General features: G+C 36.2%; 1 protein-coding gene across 1 annotated transcript in view; it reads left to right on the forward strand.

Annotated features, from left to right (window-relative positions):
* FBXO3 (F-box protein 3) overlaps positions 1 to 20,009 on the forward strand; it is a 32,675-nt gene extending 12,666 nt beyond the window's left edge. Inside the window, exons 4-11 of the mRNA XM_019470061.2 lie at positions 3,706 to 3,820; positions 5,839 to 6,043; positions 7,170 to 7,215; positions 9,939 to 10,023; positions 10,866 to 10,988; positions 12,525 to 12,640; positions 13,374 to 13,564; positions 18,812 to 20,009. Coding sequence (XP_019325606.1) covers positions 3,706 to 3,820; positions 5,839 to 6,043; positions 7,170 to 7,215; positions 9,939 to 10,023; positions 10,866 to 10,988; positions 12,525 to 12,640; positions 13,374 to 13,564; positions 18,812 to 18,985 — 1,055 coding nt within the window. The 3' untranslated portion in view covers positions 18,986 to 20,009. The remainder of the gene's footprint in view (positions 1 to 3,705; positions 3,821 to 5,838; positions 6,044 to 7,169; positions 7,216 to 9,938; positions 10,024 to 10,865; positions 10,989 to 12,524; positions 12,641 to 13,373; positions 13,565 to 18,811) is intronic.
* Positions 20,010 to 20,044: the final 35 nt, after the last annotated feature.

Raw genomic sequence — 20,044 nt, forward strand, 5'->3', positions numbered from 1 at the left:
TCATTAATTTCTCTGATTTCTTTCTGACTTTACTGTGGCTTTTTCCTTTACCTGAGGTGATTAGATCATAAATTTTTAGGCTTTCTTGTTTTCTTCAGATGCATTTGCTACAGATTTCCCTTTAAGCATGGCTTTAGCTTCATCTCATAAGTTTTAATATGTTGTATTTTAATTTACGTGAGATTCAAAATATTTTCTGATTTCTTTTGATTTCTTCTTTGAGCCACAGATTATATAGAAATGTATTGCTTGGTTTCCAGATGTTTGAGTTTTTTTTTAAAGTAATCTTCTTAATATAATTTATATTTTAATTCCACTGGATCAGAGAATATACTCTGATTTCAGTCATTTGAAATTTGTTGTGCTTTGTTCTCTGGTCCAGCATATACTCTGTCTTGGTAAATGTTCCATGTACTCTTGAAAAGAATGTATATTTTGCGATTGTTGGATTCAGTACTGTATATATAATTAGGCAAAAATTGTTAATTTTGTTTAAATCTTTTGCACTCTTACTGATTTTATTTTCTTTTTTCTTTTTGTCTACTTGTTCTATTAGTTATTGAGAGGGGTATGTTAAAATTTCTCAGTGTGGTAGGCAGAATTCTGAGAGAGCTCCAAAGATTCACCCCTGCTGTACATGCCTGGTATGATAATAGCCTCCCTTTGAGTGTGAGTGGTGCTGGAGATAATTGATTTCAGTCCTGTTTTTAGGTAATATGTGACAAAGGTGAATGGGCTTTGCAGATTTAATTAAGGTCCCAAATTAGTCGAATTTGAGTTAATTGTTAATCAAAATTAAAATTATCCGGAGCAGGCCTTACCTAGTCAGGTGAGCCCTTGAAAGGAACCGGGCCCTTCCAGAAGGCAGAGATATTTGAAGCATGGGTATTTCGTATTGGCTTTGAATAAGTAAACCAGCATGTTGTGATGAGGGCCATGTAATAGGGAATGGCAGGTGGCTTCTGGGAGCTGAGGACCACAGTCCTGCAACTGCAAGGAAATGAATTCTGACCATAACCAGTGAAGTTGGAAGAGGACTTCAAGCATAAGATGCATAACCTAAGATGCATAGCAGCCGGAGTTGACACAGTGATTTCAGCCAGTGGGACCTGTGCGGAGGATCCAATTCAGTCATGCCCAGACTTCTTACCTACAGAAATTGTGGGACAGTAAATGAATGCGGTTTCAGCTGCTAATAGCACAGCAATAGAAAACTAATAACTGTGGTTGTGGATGTATCTTTTTTCAATTTTAGTTCTGTTATTTTAAAAAATACATTTTGAGGGGCGCCTGGGTGGCTCGGTCGGTTAAGCAGCCAACTTCGGCTCAGGTCATGATCTCGCGGCCTGTGGGTTCGAGCCCCGCGTCGGGCTCTGTGCTGACAGCTCAGAGCCTGGAGCCTGTTTCGGATTCTGTGTCTCCCTCTCTCTGACCCTCCCCCATTCATGCTCTGTCTCTCTCTGTCTCAAAAATAAATAAACGTTAAAAAAAAAAAATTTAAAAAAATACATTTTGAAGCTGTGTTATTAGTTACACAAAATTAGCATTATAATATTTGTGTAGTCAATTTAACCTTTTTGCCATTACAAAAAGCCTTCTGTTACTTCTGATAATGCTGTGTGCCTGAAAGTCTATTTTGTGTGATTTTGGTAGAGCTATTTTAACTTTCTTTTCTGTATCTACATCTCTAAGATGTTTCTCTTGTATATGATTGTGTTTTGTTTTGTTTCTGTCATTCTTTTATTTATTAGGTTATTTAGTTTATTTATATTTAATGTAATTATTACTGTATTTGGATTTATATATATGCCATGTTCCTAATTGTTTTTTATTTGTGCTCCTGAACAGATGTTCCTTTTTTTCTATTCTTCTTAATTATGTTTTATTCTGTACCTCCTTTTCTTATATAACTTTTTTAGCAATTACCCTAGAGATTTAAGTATGCACCTCTGATTTAATTAAAATCTATTGTAAATTAGTATTTTTACCTCTTCCTGGACAATACAAGAACCTTAGACTACTTTAACTCCAATTATCTCCCTCCTGCCTCTTGTGTTACAGTTTTTGTGATTTTAATATTGGACATATTTTCTATCCCTGAAAAGATTATTATTATTATTTTATATATTCAGTTCAATTTCATTTTAGACTTACCTCCATATCTACCTTTTCTCATTGCTCTTCATTTCTTCCTGCATCTTCATGCTTTCATTTGGGATCATTTTTCTTCTACTGGAAGAATTCCTTTAAGTGTTTTGTTTTAATTTTTAAAAATTTCTGTTTATTTATTTTAATATTTTTTTATTTTTGAGAGAGAGAGAGCCACGGAGCATGAATGGGGGAGGGGCAGAGAGAGAGGGAGGCACAGCTCTATGCTGAGCTATCAGCTCCAGGGCTCAAACTCATGAACTAACCAATTGTAAGATCATGACCTGAGCCAAAGTCAGATGCCCAACTGACTGAGCCATTCAGGCACCCCATTTTTAGTAATTTTTTAAAGGAGAGACCCCTACTCCTGAATTTTTCAGATTGTTTTTCATCTAAAAATGTATTTCTCTCACCTACACTTTTGAAATATATATATACAGTGGGTATAGAATTTAGTCAACAGTTATTTTTTTCAGCACTTTGAAGATACCATTCTTCTGGCTTCTATTGTTTCTGTTGAGAATGTAGCTGTCAGTCTGATTGTTATACCTTTGAAGGGGACTGCCTGACTTTCCCCCTTTGGCTGCTTTTTAAGATTTCTCTTTGTCTCTGATTTTCAGCAGTTTCCCAATAATGAGTCTAGATATGATTTTCTTTATAACTGTTCTCCACTGGCTAAAGTGCTTTTTGAATCTGTGGTTTGGTGTTTTCATCAATTTTGGAAAATTCTCTCAGTGTTGCTGCCAAAAGCCTTGCTCAGCTTCTCAGCCACATGTTTGCTTTTAGACTTGGCACTTGCCTCTAAGACAAGGTTGCTCCAACGGCCCTGCTGAGCTCTCAGTTTCCCTGTTCTTCTGATCTCCTCTCCCCCTGTCCTCACTGTCTTTGAGGTTCTGCAAAAGCCTTGAAACCAATTTTCGGTTGCATTTTCCTGGTTCTCAGCAAGAAGTTTGCTCCAACAACCTGGTGAGCCATTGCTGGAAGTGAATCCCTTCTCTTGGTATTTGTCATCACTTCCGGCTTTTTGAAGCTGGAATATATGGCAAGCTTACAAACATGCAATATTGGGTTTAAGTTAATGGCTTCCCCACAGCATGAACTTATACCCACCTATGCCCTGTATTTCTCATTGAGAGACTATGTTAAGACTCTTGAACAGCATCAGTTTGGAGAACTGGAGAGGCTTTTTTTAGTAGAGAAGTGTGAGTGTGTTAGATTAAGAAAAGTGAGATATATCCTAAAGTTTGCAGCATAATGCAAAAAAATTACTGTGGATCCCCCTGCTGCCTACCTTTCCATATTTTACTGAGCACCAGTGTTTTCCCTGTTGAGAGGAAACTGAGTTGTTTCTTTCTCAGTGCTTCAAATGTCAGAGTCAATCCAAAGTGATATATTGTTGCTCTGAATTTTCCATCTAATTTCCCTATATTTCAGCAGTACAATTTGGACAGAATTCACTTGCTCTACGATTGTCCCACTGGCTAGCGGAAGGTTGTATTTGCCCTTAGATATAAGGATTATTGTTTCTTCATAATTTGCTTTTTTGTGTATTTGCAGAGGGCGCTCGAGAGGAAGACCTGGATGCAGTGGAAGCTCAGATTGGTTGCAAGCTTCCTGATGATTATCGATGTTCATATCGTATCCACAATGGTCAAAAGTTAGTGGTTCCTGGGTAAGATGTTTTCCATTTGGATTATTTTTAATGACACAAATGATTTCCCAGAATGAAAATAAAAACAATTTGTACTTACTCTTAACAGATTAAAGGTGTACAGGAATTCCCTCTTCTTTGTAAGAATCCAAAAGACAAAATCTCAGGGCCCCTGGTGGCTCGGTCGGTTAAGCATCCGACTTCGGTTCAGGTCATGATCTCACAATTCGTGGGTTCAAGCCCCAAGTCCAGGTCTGTGCTGACAGCTCAGAGCCCAGAGCTTGCTTTAGATTCTGTGTCTCGCTCACAGACACATGCTCTCTCTCTCAAAAATAAATAAATCTTAAAAAAAATCTTAAAAAAAAAACCCTATAGCTTGAATTTGATTTTACTAAAGTAAATATGTCTCATGCAAGCAATATTTCTATCAATGCATCTTTATGCTTCTAAAACAAAGTCTGATTGGGGTTGGGGTGGGTACTGTAGTACATAGGGTGGATGTGTGTGTGTGTGAGTATATTTTAACTAAAACTGTTCAGAACCCTTAAAGTCTTTGTCCCAGGTAAATTGTTTTGAAGAGCTTGATATAAATTCTGAGTACCATATATATAAAATGCAATAATTAGTTCAGAGCTACATACACCAAAGAAAGTATAGTTTTGTCCTATTTCAGGCATAGCCTATAATTAAACGGCCTATTTTTAAGAGGAAGTATTCATTATGGAACCTTTGGCAAAAGCAGGCCATGTAGTAGTAGCTGTCGAATTCATTCACAGTATTAAAAAGTATATACTTTGGGTCTAATCTTTTTGTTCTTTTGTGAAAATTAAACTATTTGAGAGACGTTGCATTTAATGAAATGCTCCTAAGAGTTTAGGGAGAACTTTACATTGTTCTTAGTGGAAGGTGATGTGTCTTTGTGTGTGAAGAATCATGAGACTCTGTTACCATTTTGATCAGGGTTGAGTGAGTACAGGGTGATCATACTGAGATTACAAGGTAGTATTCAGAAATCAAATATTGGGCAATTAGGACTAAATTAAGTGTTAATTTACTGGCTGGCTTTTTCCTAGTCTTTTTTCCCTACTGAACCGAAACTTGACAAAAATTTAAAAATTGTCATAATTTAAGAGCAAATAGGAGAGAGCTTTAATAAAAGAGTTTCCCAGAATTGACACGACAAACAGGTCCTAATTTCTTTTTTTTTTTTTAATTTTTTTCAACGTTTTTTATTTATTTTTGGGACAGAGAGAGACAGAGCATGAACGGGGGAGGGGCAGAGAGAGAGGGAGACACAGAATCAGAAACAGGCTCCAGGCTCCGAGCCATCAGCCCAGAGCCTGACGCGGGGCTCGAACTCACGGACCGCGAGATCGTGACCTGGCTGAAGTCGGACGCTTAACCGACTGCGCCACCCAGGCGCCCCAAACAGGTCCTAATTTCTACACAGGGATTTATATCTATCCTCAGTACAAATAGTGAAACTTAGGATAGGAATCCTATCATCAAGGATTCCTTCCATCAAGGTTCCATCAAGGACCAATACCTATGTTCTCATGTATATGCAGTGAGATCAGTTTAGACCCCATGCATCCAAAGTTTATGAAAATTTGGTCAAGGCTTAGGTTGGTTTACATTGATATTGCCTGGTAGGTTAGGGTAAGCTAAAGGTTGTAGTAAGATAAAACTATCAGAATTTACACCTTCAAACATTAAAATAGTCATACACGCATATATAGCAAAACACTAGCAAATCAGTATATTATGGCAAGATAGTCTTGAAAGCAATAAAATGATTTTTCTTTTAAAAAGGTCTTTAAGACATTTTAGACGCTTAAGCTTTTAATTTAGATCAGAATCTTTCCACTCAAGTGTTTGAATGTAAAGAAATTACGGTGTTTTTGGTGTTCCCGCTTTAGAATGGACATATTCATCAGTTCTAATAAAGCTGTTGATGTAAACATCGTTCATCAAAAGGATGAAGCACAGCTGTTTGTTTGGCACTGCAATTGATGACATTTTTGAGTCTCTGTTCTTAGGTTGTTGGGAAGTATGGCGCTGTCCAATCACTATCGTTCTGAGGATTTGTTAGACGTCGATACGGCTGCTGGAGGCTTCCAGCAGAGACAGGGACTGAAATACTGTCTCCCTTTAACTTTTTGCATACATACTGGTTTGAGTCAGTACATAGCAGTGGAAGCTGCCGAGGGCCGAAACAAAAATGAAGTTTTCTACCAATGTCCAGTAAGTAGAGAGTGTTTTTAAATATGGCTGTAAGATGTGTTCTGATAAGTGTATAAATGTGTGCCTTAGGAATTTTCAGGACCGTAGAATGGTATAGAGCATTATACAACTTAATTAATAGACCCATCTAATTAGAGGGCTAATATCTGGCCGTAATATTCTGACATAATGAAATGTCAGAAGACATTGGATAAACAATGCAAACCACTGTGCACACAGAGGGAGGGCTGTGATATGTGTTAAGGTAATTCAAATTTGAGGAAAACAAATGAGATTTTGTTGAAGTAATTGTAATATACATTTCCAACTTAAAAAATTTAGCTTTTGAACATCAATGGATTCAAGTTCTGAGTGCAATAGAAACTTTTTAAACACTTCATTAGATAGCTGAGTTGTTGAAAAATAATGACTTTTTTGGGGAGGCTTTTGTTATGATTTTAGTGTAAACACAGACAGTGTGGTATTTGGTTTCATTCTTACTTCTTCAGTTCTTTGTAATTTTGTAGTTGTAGATCTTCTGGCTTCATTTTTGCCAAGATGTGAACTTTTAACTTAAAAGAAGAATTTAAAGTAGAAAATCATAGGTATCTCAGAGACGTGACTCCATATAACATTTAAAATATTTAAAGAGCTTTCATAGCTTTTATTTCTTCCTAAGCATTTTCATGTCTTTTATCTCGTTTTTGACTTGCTACCTCTGTAAGGTTGTAGGATGATGGCTTGGTCTCTCCATTTACTGAGAGAAGTGACCAGTCTAGAATTGTTCAGGTCTCTTGACTCTGAATCCAGAGCCCCGTCTTAATAGGCTGTATATCTTCTTACCTTAACTTCTTAACTTAAAGGATAATTTTTTTAGTTCACTGTAACAGTAATAGCAGTACATAAGTGGTTTAACTGTTATTGAGAAGTGCCTGGCACTCTTTTAAGGACTTTCTAGAAAGGGCCTAAATATAGAAATCCTAATAAGAGCAGGACTGAAAAGTGTAAGGAATGTCCGAGTGTTGGTTAGAGCACTTGTTATTTTTATCAATTTTGCCTTGTCTCCAGGGAAAGATGCAGGTAACAAACAATGAGAAATTAAGTAAAATATATTTTTCTCGATTCTAATATTCTTCTTCTTGCCTAGGACCAAATGGCTCGGAATCCAGCTGCTATTGACATGTTTATCATAGGTAGGACAAAAAACAGTCTTCCTTCCTTTTCCTTTCTCCTTCCTTGTCAAAAAAATGAAGTTGGTAAAAACTTTTCCAATTACTTGATCAGCTGACAGTTTACACTTGTCCTTCTTACAGCTTGCTGGTTTAGAAAGTACTGCATCTAGGCTCTCATTCGAGTAGCCCTTGTACTTTGAATTTCTTTTCTATTTGGGAAAAAGCCATGCCCTGTATAATCTTGTACTCCTGGGACTCTGCTGTAGAACAGTGAAATGAATAGAATTACTATGAGTATGTGTGTATGTATACACGCATGCACTTTCCATCAATCATGTTAATACATAATTAGAGATATCGATAGATAAAACAACTTTATACCTATAAAGTCTGTGGGGCCAATTACAGTAAAATACTGGTGAGTCACACTAGAGATCTCCCAACAGCAGTCTTCAGAAACCAATGTAAACTCTGCTCGATGAACTCCTTGCCGCAACTAGTTTTTCTTGGCCTTCAAAGGTATTTCTCACAGGATTTTGAGAACAATACAGTTTGTATGCAGTTGCGGCTCACCTCTTTGCTATTCATCCAATCTTGTTTTGCTTAGATTTTCCTCCCTTAAGAGATGCTTCCTGACTATCCACTCTGCTTTTTAAAGGCACATATTACACATCCCCATATATTAATAGTAAAGGGGCCTTGGAGGCTAAGGTGTCTGCATTTAATTATATCTCCTAATTGGAACCTCAGACAGAGTATTAGTCTCCATTTGTTCCACACTGTGACACATTACGGATTTGTGGTATATGCTTCACAATATCAAGAAACTCTCACCCCTACGTGGTAAGTTACAAAAAAACTATTTAACTTAGCCTCTAGCTTTTAGCTCCCCCTGATTCCTGTAGTCGGTTGTTTCCAAGTTAAGTGCCCTCTGGGGAGTATGCCCCTTCTCACTGCCCTCTTTGGCATCTTTGCATAGCACATACCTTCAGAGGTGATCACCATGGCTCTAGAACAGTGGTGCTACTAATTTATAAACTAAAGGCTTCCTGAACTCTAAGGTAAGCTACCGGCTGAGCTCTGTGAGTTTCTTATTCTTAGTTTGGTGCTGGTCTGACATGGTGTGGAAGGCCCCACCGCTACAGCAGAGTACTAAGGTCTGATGAATAGTATTCTGGTAGCTGGGATGTCTCCCGGAATAAGAGAGCAGCAAAGCAAAAGATTTGAGATGAGGGAGGACAGATGGGGTGAGAAGTTAGTGCTGGGAGGAGAGATAAGAAAGTGGCTTCCTTTAAGCTGCCTTGATAAAACCCCAGTGCTATCAAAGAGACGCCAAGATATAGGCTTACTTTAAAAAGTAAACTACCTTGGAATATATAAATTACATCTTGATTCAACTAAGTTTGACTTTCTTGGAATTTTTGGGAAAACACAAGATGGAATCTCTTGGTGTTTGGTAAATTATTAACTGATATTTAAGAAAACGAGAAGCTGTTCAGTAAGTTGAGTAATGAAGACTACCTAGGAAATTTTGTCCTTATTTTAAAGAACACACTTGGGTGTGTATTGTAATAAATTAAGATATATTAAAATACAACACCAATTTCTTTTTTAGGTAAACCATGAACAATTTGAGGTTTTCTCACCGTAACACTTTATTCCATGAATTATACAAAATGATGTTTTAAACTTCACAGGGAAATTACTAGTTCTAAAAACAAAATTGTAACTTCCTTGAATTTTAATGACATTATTCATGTGGCTCCTTAATATCTTGTTCAGAGTGGATAGATGGTAGGTGATCATTTGAATACAGTAACATTCAATAAATAAAGGGTCAGAATAGGTCATTCATTAGTAGACACTGAGAAAAGAGCCTACTATTGTGGTTTCCCTTCTCTCGGTTGATGCCCTTAAAATTTTAAAGCTAGACACAAGACCCAAGCTTAAATTGTATCTTCTATTATTCTCGGAATAGTAGAATAGTAAGTAAATGCTATAAATTTAGCTCCAGTGTTCAGCATGGCAGAATGTAAGAACTGGGTTACTAGAAACAAGATTACAGAGAAATACAGAAAAACATTGATTAAGGGACTAATATTGCCAGGCACTGAGTTGTATTAATAATAGATAATGGGGGTCTGAGAAAGTTATGTTATATTACCTAGAAGGGGCAAACATAATTCATGTAAATACTTGTCATTGATCCGCTCAGTAGATCACGGATGTGTAGTCCGGTCTGGACAAGAAAATGGAGGTCGTTGAATATGGAGGACTGTAATGCAGTCCCTAGTCCCTAGGGTCTAGGGACGTGCATGAGTCAGGACGTACCTGGGCCAAGGGTATACCCTGATCATCTGAGGATAGGTGCTGATATTTTTCCTGTAGTTTCTTCTAAACATAGCTGTATCTCTTTTGTTCCATATGTTCTAGAAATGATAGACAGAAGAAGGCTTTTTATTCTTGTACCAGCACAAAATAAAGTTTAAAAATTTATTATTGAATTATAAGCATAAAAATAGCTTGAAGGTAGATGGAAGATTCCCTAGCAGGGTAGTTGAGAATGAGATGAGAATTGAGAATGGAAATTGATCTATGAACGGTAAGTACAAGTGTATCTGTGTTTCTAGTTTTGACCTCATATCTTAAGCAGAGAGAAATTATCATTGTTTACTTGTTTCCTGTACAGATTTTGCAAAACTTATTTGTCCTTCTCTTCCTCCCCACCCCTTCCTGGTTTATAGGTGCTACTTTTACTGACTGGTTTACTTCTTATGTCAACAATGTTGTATCGGGTGGCTTCCCTATCATCAGAGACCAGATTTTCAGGTATTTCACTCAAGACTTTTCGAATAAAAATATTTGTAAATCAGAAGAAAACATTAGTTACAGATCTTGAGATGAAGTTTGGAAGAAGGTTAATAATAGAACCTCTCGTTTTCTTAAACGCCACTACTTTATTCTCACTTTAAAGCCACATTCAGACACTTGGAGAGGCAATATTTTTCTTCTCTTGAAGGATCAAGAGAAAAAACTGATTTTGATTTAGAAGTTAGGGCTTTATAGTATAGTTTCTTTTTATACATAGTTTCCTTTGGGGTGGGGGAAGCTGTTTGCCAGTTAATGGATTTATTCTGAATAGGAAGTCAGTAACTACTAACTCCTGGCAAATACTATTTATTGTCTCTAAATGAACCCTCCAGGTGTGACAGATAGTGGTAGAGGTAATATTGGTTCACAGTAGCCTGGTTGGCAGAAATGACAAATTAGTTAGAAATTAGAGGTCTCTAGAATAACTTGCTAACACATTTTATTGTCAGAGCCACTGTTGATAGGACTTTCAGGTGTCCCAAAAGTTTCCTGGCTCTGAAAACTGAGATAAGCTCTTTTCAGTTTCCAGTTTAATCAGTGAATCATTACTGGAACCACTGCTCATTGAGCCTTGGCTGCTGTCCTTACAGATCTAAAGTCTTCAAGGTTTTCTAGTTCATAATTTCTAGTTTTCTTCTCAGCTTAAAGGGACTATACCTTTACGTTCCCAAATATGGTTTAAATTTTTGATCCTAAAATGAAGTAAAAGCCATTTCACACATGAAAGATCTTGAGATCTTTCATCTTAGAGACTTGAAGTTAGTTGATTAAAAAATGTTTAATGTTTTAAAATTATCTAGATATGTTCACGATCCAGAGTGTGTAGCAACAACTGGGGACATTACAGTGTCAGTTTCCACGTCGTTTCTGCCAGAACTTAGCTCTGTACATCCACCCCACTACTTCTTCACATACCGAATCAGGTGAGAACTGTAAATGGGGTCGCCTTTCAGTTAATGGTGGGCTATATCCTGTGGTTGTGTTGTTCTCTCCCCTTTGACACGATACATGAAACGCATTTTGAAAGACAGCTTCTTGCTGAGGTGTGGAGGAACGTGGATAACAAAATTTTTTATAAGCTAGTGTCCGTAAGGGACTTGAGTTTACAGTAACCTCCAAGTTACTTAAGTTATTTCTTGCAGATGTACTGTGTTTAAAGAATTGTGCCAGGTTCCTTGAGGTGGACACTAAGTTGTAATCATCATGAAAGCTCTCTGGGAGAGTTGTAATGCATTCCAGAAGCTATCAAATTGCCCAGGATGAAACCGTGCATTTTAAATTTAAGTTAGCTTGCCTATATTCAGTTAAAAATCAAATATTTATTAGGTGCTGCCTAGTATCAGACACGGTATTAAGCACTGGATTTGGTTAAATAAAAAACAAATATTAAATTCGCTTTAATTAGAAGTACTCTGTGCTGTGACATAAAGATAGCTTATTGCTCTAAGGGATTAAGGATACTTTGTTTTTATATTTATTTTTATATTTATTTTTTATGATGTGTTATATATATTTTAAAAGTACATGTACGTGCATATATACACACTGGAAATATTTTTGCTGCCATATACTAACCAGGGAGCATCATAGGATTTTGGTATTATATGCAGCCTTTGATATATCCAGTTACATAGGTGCAGATGTTTGTGTTTTGGATTTTTTTTTAAGTTTATTTATCTTTGAGAGAGAGCCTGCAAGTGTGAGCAAGAGAGGGGCAGAGAGAGAGGAGAGAGCATCCCAAGCAGGCTCCGCACTGTCAGCATAGAGTCCAATGTGGGGCTCAATCTCAAGGACTATGGGATCATGACCTGAGCTGAAATCAAAAGTTGGATGCTTAACTGACTGAGCCACCCAGGCGCCCTGATGTTTGTTATTTTAATTGTTTAATTCAAATCCTGCCTAGGCTTGAAACATGCTTAAAATAATAATACCGACACTTGCTTATAGGGTACTCAAAATAAGGGACAGCAGATTCCTAGAGAAAAGGGGGAAATAATAGTATTGGGAAACAGTCAAGGTGTAATCCTAGTAACTGACTAGTGACATTTTGCTTTGAGCTTTCTAGAAGCAAAAGGGAAATGTCCTGTGAAAAAGAAACAGTAAGTTTTCATTGCACTAAATTCTAGTAAGCATTTCATACATTCATCTTTACTTGAACAGCAAAAGATTATTATCACCCAGTGTGTTTATAAATTTTTATGTTGCCCTTTCTATTGCTGATTCTTACGGAAAGTCAAGTGAGCAAATTGAGTGAAAGCATTTCTGTGGGAGAGTCAAGCTAATCAAGCCGTTATCTTTGAGAGCTTATAGAAATAGATGGTTAACACAGACGTTGGGTTGGGTTTCTTAATTTCCTTTGGGAACTTTTTCATAGTCTTAGTCCAAATATCATAGCTCTTAAACAAAAGAAACAAAATCAGGCCAGATTTGTGTCTCTACCACCCCATTCCCTTCTCCAGGATTGAAATGTCAAAGGATGCACTTCCTGAGAAGGCTTGTCAGTTGGACAGTCGCTATTGGAGAATAACGAATGCTAAAGGTGATGTAGAAGAAGTTCAAGGACCTGGAGTAGTTGGTATGTAACTCAAGATTTGGGTTTACATATCAGTTGCCTCTAAGACATTTTGGAGAGCATCTATGTTGCATACAGCTTGGAAAATGCATGATGTAGTCAGTGGATAAGACTGATCTTTTAATAGCTGTGTTTACAATGTGAAAGATATCATAGATTTTGGGCTTTCTTTGACTCCAATATTTGCTTCATAAATGTAATGTGTAAAGATCATTATTCTATTAGATTAGTACCTTAAACATGAACTTTTCTAAAATTATAGCAAACAATTATTCAGGGATTGATTTTCCGTTCTGTAGATCACCCGAGTTCTTTATTTGCTTCTTAAGTTCTTTATTTATTTATTTTTTCGGTGGGGTAATTATTTGTTATCATAGTCTGTGGTTACTGGGCATAGAGCAGAAGGAGAAAATAAATTTCATATTGGTCATCTCTTTGAAATTTGGGGGAAATGTTAAAATTAGTAACTCAGATTTTTATTTGTGGATTTCAATCATCTTTAGCTCTGATTGTCATTGACATTCAGCTTTTTAAAAGATTATGATTATCTTAAGTTTCTGAACCCTAATACCATCACTGTTAACATTTTGCTATGTTTTCTTTTAGTTGTTTTTTTTCCCTAATCGTGCATTTACTTTAACATAGTTTGCATAATCCCACAGAGGGCATTATCTTATTTGCTGTGATGAAGAACTGAATTTTATACCTTGGTTTCTTATTACTGTCTTCTCTGCAGGTGAATTTCCAATCATCAGCCCAGGTCGGGTATATGAATACACAAGTTGTACCACATTTTCTACAACATCAGGATATATGGAAGGATATTACACCTTCCATTTTCTTTACTTTAAAGACAAGATCTTTAATGTTGCTATTCCCCGATTCCATATGGCTTGTCCAACATTCAGGGTGTCTATAGCCCGATTGGTGAGTTAAATTTTCCTCTGGGACTGATTTATGTGACTTTGTAGAATTAACTCCACAGAGGGATTTTGTTGATTAGCCAGACAAATGGTTTACAAATGGTGTTCCCAGAGAACCCTAGAGATTCTGAGGAAATATCATGGGGGGGCCATGTGAATATGTAGGGGTGGTGGATAATAAGTAAGCTAGACTGCATACACTTCAATCAGAGTAACTCTACTGTTAGCTGTTTTTTTGTTTTGTTTTTTGTTTTTTATAGACGTCACTTTTTTTGAGCAGTTTTAGATTCATAGAAAATTGAGCAGAAGGTACAGAAATTTCCCAAATACCCCCTGCCCCCATGCATGCACAGACTTCCCCATTATCAGTAGCTCCCACCAGAGTGGTATTTTTGTTAACAGTTGATGAACCTACATTAGCATATCAAAATCACCCAAAATCCATAGTCTACATTCGGGTTCACTCTTGGTGTTAGATATTCTGTGGGTTTGGACAAATGTATAATGACACGTATCCACCATCATAGTATCATGTAAAATAGTTACTGGTTTTAAAGGTTCAGTCTCTTTTCCACTGTTTCCAAAAACAATTCTGTGGCTTAATGAGAAACACCACACTAGACCAGTTAGAACAGGCTTTATTTTATTTCATGAAGATTAGGAAAACAATTTCTTGCAGTGTTTTTGCTAAAAATCCCAATTTTGTAAAGTAATACAAATATCCTATAGAGAGACGACTAAAAGTACAAGTCTACCCATTAAACCCTCTTTGTAGTCGTCTCTCTTTGGGATCGTTTCCTAAATCAACTAGGTATAATTTTGAAATCTCATCTTTAGGATTACCTTATGATCGTGGCAGTACCCCAATCTTACGGATTATAAAAGATTATGGATTAAAGAGAATTATGAGGCTCCAGCTATATAATAGGAATAAAATAAAATATGACTTGTATACCCAGAATGTAACTGAGTCATAGGTGTTGAATGTTCAGAGAGGGCCCTCCGGCTCCTGGGATGACCCTGATGGGCGAGTCCAAGATAAGTGTGGGAAGATGGACATGATATTAATCAGGCCTAGAGCTGACACATTCCCCGTTTGGAAAGAGAAGGATAACGTTGAGACTGTAGGCCATTACGCTTGCATGTCTGGTGAAAAGGATCTACAGTCTGGGTTTGGAAGTGAAGTTTAGCTTCCCTCCCAGTGGAAGAATGCTTTCTACTGTATATTTCCAGCACCAGGAATTTGTTACTTCCTATAACATTCTCCTGTTTTTGACCAGTCCAGTTTCTGTATGAGATTGGTATCGCCTATGAATGTTTGATATAGCTCATTAGTGAAGCCATCTGGCACTAGAGTTCTCTTGGTGGGAAAGTTTGAAATAGGAATTTAATTTCTATAATGTATTTTCTATTGCTTCTTGTTTCACTCTTGGTAATTTGTGTCTTTCAAGGAATTTGTCCATTTTGTCTAAATGTTGAACTTACTGGCATAAAATTATTTACAATATTCCCTTGATACCCTTTTAATGGCCGCAAGAACTGTAGTCATATGCCCTATTTTTGCTCTTAATATTGGTAATTTATATCTTTTGTTGATCAGTTCACCTAAGGGGTTATCCCTTTTACTGGTCATTTGAAAGAACAACTTTGGGTTTCACTGGTTTTCTCTATTGTTTGCTCATTTTCTATTTCATTGATTTCTGCAATTATATTTATTTATCTCCTCCTACCACTTTGTGGATCGTTTGTTTTTTTACCAGCTTCTTAAGGTAGAAGTTTAGATTATTGACTTTAGGCCTTTCTTTTCGCTAAAGCACTGTTTTGGCTGTGTTTCATAAATTTCGATATTTTGTTTTCAATAACATTTAACTCAAAATATTCTCAAATTTCCCTTGTAATTTAATTTTGGTCTGTAACTTTTCTAAAAATGTGTTAATTTTCAAACATTTGGAGGTTTTCCAGTTAACTCTTGTTTAATAATTTCTAATTTTGTTATGGTTAGAGAACTCACTGTGTGTAGTTTCAACCCTTTTAAATGTTTTATGTCCCAGCATTATGGTCTATTTTGGTAACTAATCCCTGTGTATTTGAAAAGAATGTATATTCTGCTGTTCGTGGGAATATTATGCTATAAATGATAGTTTAGATTGGTTGACTGTTTTTCAAATCTTCTATATATTAACTGATTTTTTTTTTGTCCTTGTTCTCTGAAAGATGATTGTTGAAATCTCCAACCACAATTAGTTTCGTCCATTTCTCTTTTTAATTCTATCAGATATGCTTCATGTATTTTGAAGCTCTATAATTATATGCAAATATGCTTGGGATTCTTATGTTTTTTTAATGAAGTGCTTTCTTTTATTATTATGAAATCTCTCTCTCTGTCTCTGATAATATTTCTTGTCCTAAAGTTGCTAATATTCCAGACGTAAAGTGTAAAGAATGTTGAGGTTTGTTTGGGCAGGCAGTTAAGTTACTGTGGGGTCAGCTTGCTCCTGTTGAGACTTGTTTTTAATGTTTGTTAGGGTGGGGTATAAAGTAGTCTTTAATTTAGGACAGTAGTTCTCAAACTTTTCGGTCTCATGGCTCCCTTAAACTTTTAAAAATTATTGAGGACTTCAAAGAACTCTTGTTTATATGGGTTATATCAATATTTATCATGTTAGAAATGAAAACTGAGAAGTTTTATAATATTTACATACTCTTTTTTTAAAGTTTACAATTTTTAAATTTCTAATTTTAAATTATAATAATAAACTCATTACATGTTCAACCCTCTTAACCATGTTCTTACTTATTTAGAGTTTTAATTTCCTCCCAACCACAAATAAGCATATACAATTTTGACATGCCTTGTGGAAAATGTTTCTCTCTCTCAAGGATGAGAAATCAATAAAAGAAATGAGAATTCTGGACTTACTTCTAATCAACATGAAAGAGGCAGTGGGGATTGTATTTGTATTGTGTTGTACTTGTATTGTACCTTCCCTGTGGAAATACTCGTTTTCTTGATATGGAAATGGAATTGTTCTCCTTTTTTGTGCCCTGACCATATGATAATTATTGTACTTAATACTTGGCTTTTGCTTTATACTTTGAATGTCACTATAAAATATACTTTTGGTTGATCTTAAGCCTTTTCTTGCTCTAGGTGGGTTTGTTGTTTGCTTTTGGACACTTGAGAGGTTCCCGCTGCTTATTTATTTCCATCTTACCCCTGTGCGCCTCTTTCCGTCTGCTGCTTCTGTGTGTACACTTTTATCAGAGACCATCAGCAACCTCCCTCTTTAGCCGCGTTGATTTCTTTAACAGTTTTTTCTGTTCTCTTCTTCATTAAGATGACTGATGATCATGCTACCTGAATTTAATGTTTTAGAATTTCCTAAGCCTTCCCCGTCGCCCCTTTGGAACCTTCTACTGAATTTTAAAGTCTTCATTCCCTAGATTGAGAAAATAAAAAAAAATAAAAATAATGGAATATCATGTCATATTTATGTATATTTTCTCTGATTGTTGTTAATGTTGTTGTTATTAGTGTTATAATAAATCCTAAGTGACAATCCTTTGACAGCTCCTAAAGAACAGTTTCTTTCTCCCACATTAATTAATTTGCTTGCTCAACAAATATTATTGAGTACCTGCTAGATGCTGGGGGAAATGCAGTGAACAACACAGCCAAAATCTGCCTTCGGGGATGTAATGTACAGCACGGTGACCATAGTTAATACTGTATTGCCTATTTGAAAGTTGCTAAGAGAATAAATCTTAAAAGTTCTCATCACAAGAAAACATTCTGTAACTATGTATGGTGACGGATGTTAACTAGACTTACTGTGGTGATCATTTTGTAATATATACAAATATCAACTCATTATGTTGTACACCTGGAACTAATGTAATGTTGTATGTCAATTATACCTCAATAAAAAAAAAAGAAAGTTGAGGAAATTAAAAACAAAACAAAACAAAAAAAACCTCTGCCTTGGAATTTACATTCTAGCTGGAAGAGACAAGGGTAGCAAATAAACACTATCTAGTTATACCAAGTAGTAAAAAGTGCTCTGGAGAAAAATCAGAGTAAAAGATATAAGGAGTGTCTGTTGGGTTGTTCTCATATAAAGATATGTTGGGGAATGCCTCGGTGACATTTGATTTGAGACTTGAAAGAAGTAGAGGGAGCCAGGTGGATTTATGTGGGAGAATGGTGTTCCACACAAAAGAGCAGCAAGTGCAAAGGCCCTGAAGCACTCATGTTACATAAACATAATACTAATGCTTGGTATGTTTGAAGAATTGCAAGAAGGCCGATGTAGCTGGAGTGCAGTGACTGGGGGAGAGTGGTCAGAGATGAGATCAGAGGGGTAGTGAGTGCTGGATATGAAATGCCATAAAGGCCTCGGGGGAAGGAAGGGCTTTTGCTGACATCACATCCCACGTTTCCCAGTACTTCCTACATCACCACCTAGGTGCTCCCTGCTATTCAGAACTCTGTCCCATATAGCAACTCCTCTCATTGAGTCTTCAAATGTATGAAAGAGAAAAACTGACAGCAGAGTAAATCAAGACCTGATTAGAGACACGAAGTTTCCATGAGATGATCAGATATTGCGTGTTCAACCTCACTATTGCCCTATTCAGAGAGCCTTCAATGAGTTAATTTCAAAGTAGAGGCTACCCATGGTGGTTGAATTGAATCGATGTGTCTTTATAGTAGGAGCTCCATAGAAATCTAGTAAACCTCGTGACAGTACATAAAAGTTACCAGTAGAGGTCGTACCTTATTAATATTTTTGCATCCTCTTCTACAAGCATATAGATTAATAAAGAATTGTTACTTAATCCACTGAAATAAATTCAGTAAAATTTTATCTTGGGTTGTTAGGAGTGGTCTGTTGGCTACCTTGTACAAATTATCAACTACCAGGTAAAAAATAAATACTGTATTAATGAAATATATCTACCATTAAAACCACATTGAGCATTCTAAAACGTGTGTGTGTATATATATATATATATAGATAGATAGATAGATAGATAGATACATATATATATTCTTGCATCAGCATACATATATGTATCTATACATATATAGATTCTTGCATCAGCATATGCATTATGAAAATACATTGTTCAAGTCTATAGAAATTCATATATGGCGTGTCCAGTTGTTTATAGATAAGTGAGAACTTACATAAAATAAGTATAAAAAACTGATGGAAGTTCTTATCAAAAGATTGTCTTCTCTTTCAAGGAAATGGGTCCTGACGAATATGAAGAGATGGAAGAGGAAGAAGAAGAGGAGGAGGAGGAAGACGATGACGATTCGGCAGATATGGACGAATCTGATGAAGATGACGAGGAAGAGAGACGAAGGAGAGTCTTTGATGTTCCCATTCGCAGGCGCCGCTGCTCTCGCCTTTTCTAGCAAGGCTCTGCAGGCGGGAAGCACTGGCATGAATCCAGTTTGTTAAGTAGATTTCTCAATAATGTAAATAACTAAATTGTTCTCAGCACATTGCAGGAAAACTAGCATGAAATGTTGTTCCAGGCCCTGGGTTCTCTGCGACACTGCATTAGGAATTGGATTGTTTTGGTTTGCTTTGTGTTTCTGAGGTAGAGGAGGAAATGGGAATCTTTTTTTTTTCTTCTTTTTTTCCCCCTCTTCTAGAAGTCCATGGGTGAATAGTTCTCTAGCTAAAGAACCGACATTGCTTTGCTTTAAAAGATTTTATACTTCTACAGATAGGGAAATGAGAGGGAACTGTTTTGAATGAGGATTTTTAAATGTAGCAGAAATACCTACACAGGGATAGAGAGAAACTATGTGACTGAATGATTCTGTGAAAAGACTTCTTGCAGTTGTGAATTATTTAGAAATGAACAGAATTTGTAATTAGGCTAATCCATTTAGTGATTCCTATATATTTTGTACTCCCGGGGAACTAATTGACCTAATAGTTTGAATGCTAGTTGTTTGTCCTTTCTTAGACAATCTGTCCTTGAATTTAAAGTTTTCATCACTACAACCTCGAACTTAAAGTCTTTATCACTATGACCTTGGCCTTGCATTCAGTCTTCAACTCTACCAACCTTGAATTTAATTTAAAACCTTCAACATGACAACCTTGAATTTAATTTAAAGTCTTTAGTGCAATGACCTTTTTTCATATTGTTCACAGATGCATCGTTTTCGAAATGTGTGTAAAACTATGTGTTGTGCTGTTTATTAACAGAAGAATCTTCACGATGTCTCATGTAGTCTAAATCTGTAAATACTGCTTCTGTTTTGTTTCTCCTTTATACACTTGACTGTCTAACTTTGTGATAAGTGACATGAATTTTATGTTAAGTATAAACATGAATTTTTTTGTAATTATACAATTAAGAGTTTGGAATGACATCCTCCAAGTGGCAAAAACTCACATTTTAAAAACGAATTTTGGTTCTGATCCCGTATTTTGTGTAATTGCCTATTTTGCATAAA

Source organism: Panthera pardus, unplaced genomic scaffold (assembly GCF_024362965.1).
Source record: "Panthera pardus isolate Hobbes unplaced genomic scaffold, ASM2436296v1 HiC_scaffold_12, whole genome shotgun sequence".
NCBI classification, from domain to species: Eukaryota; Metazoa; Chordata; class Mammalia; order Carnivora; family Felidae; genus Panthera; species Panthera pardus.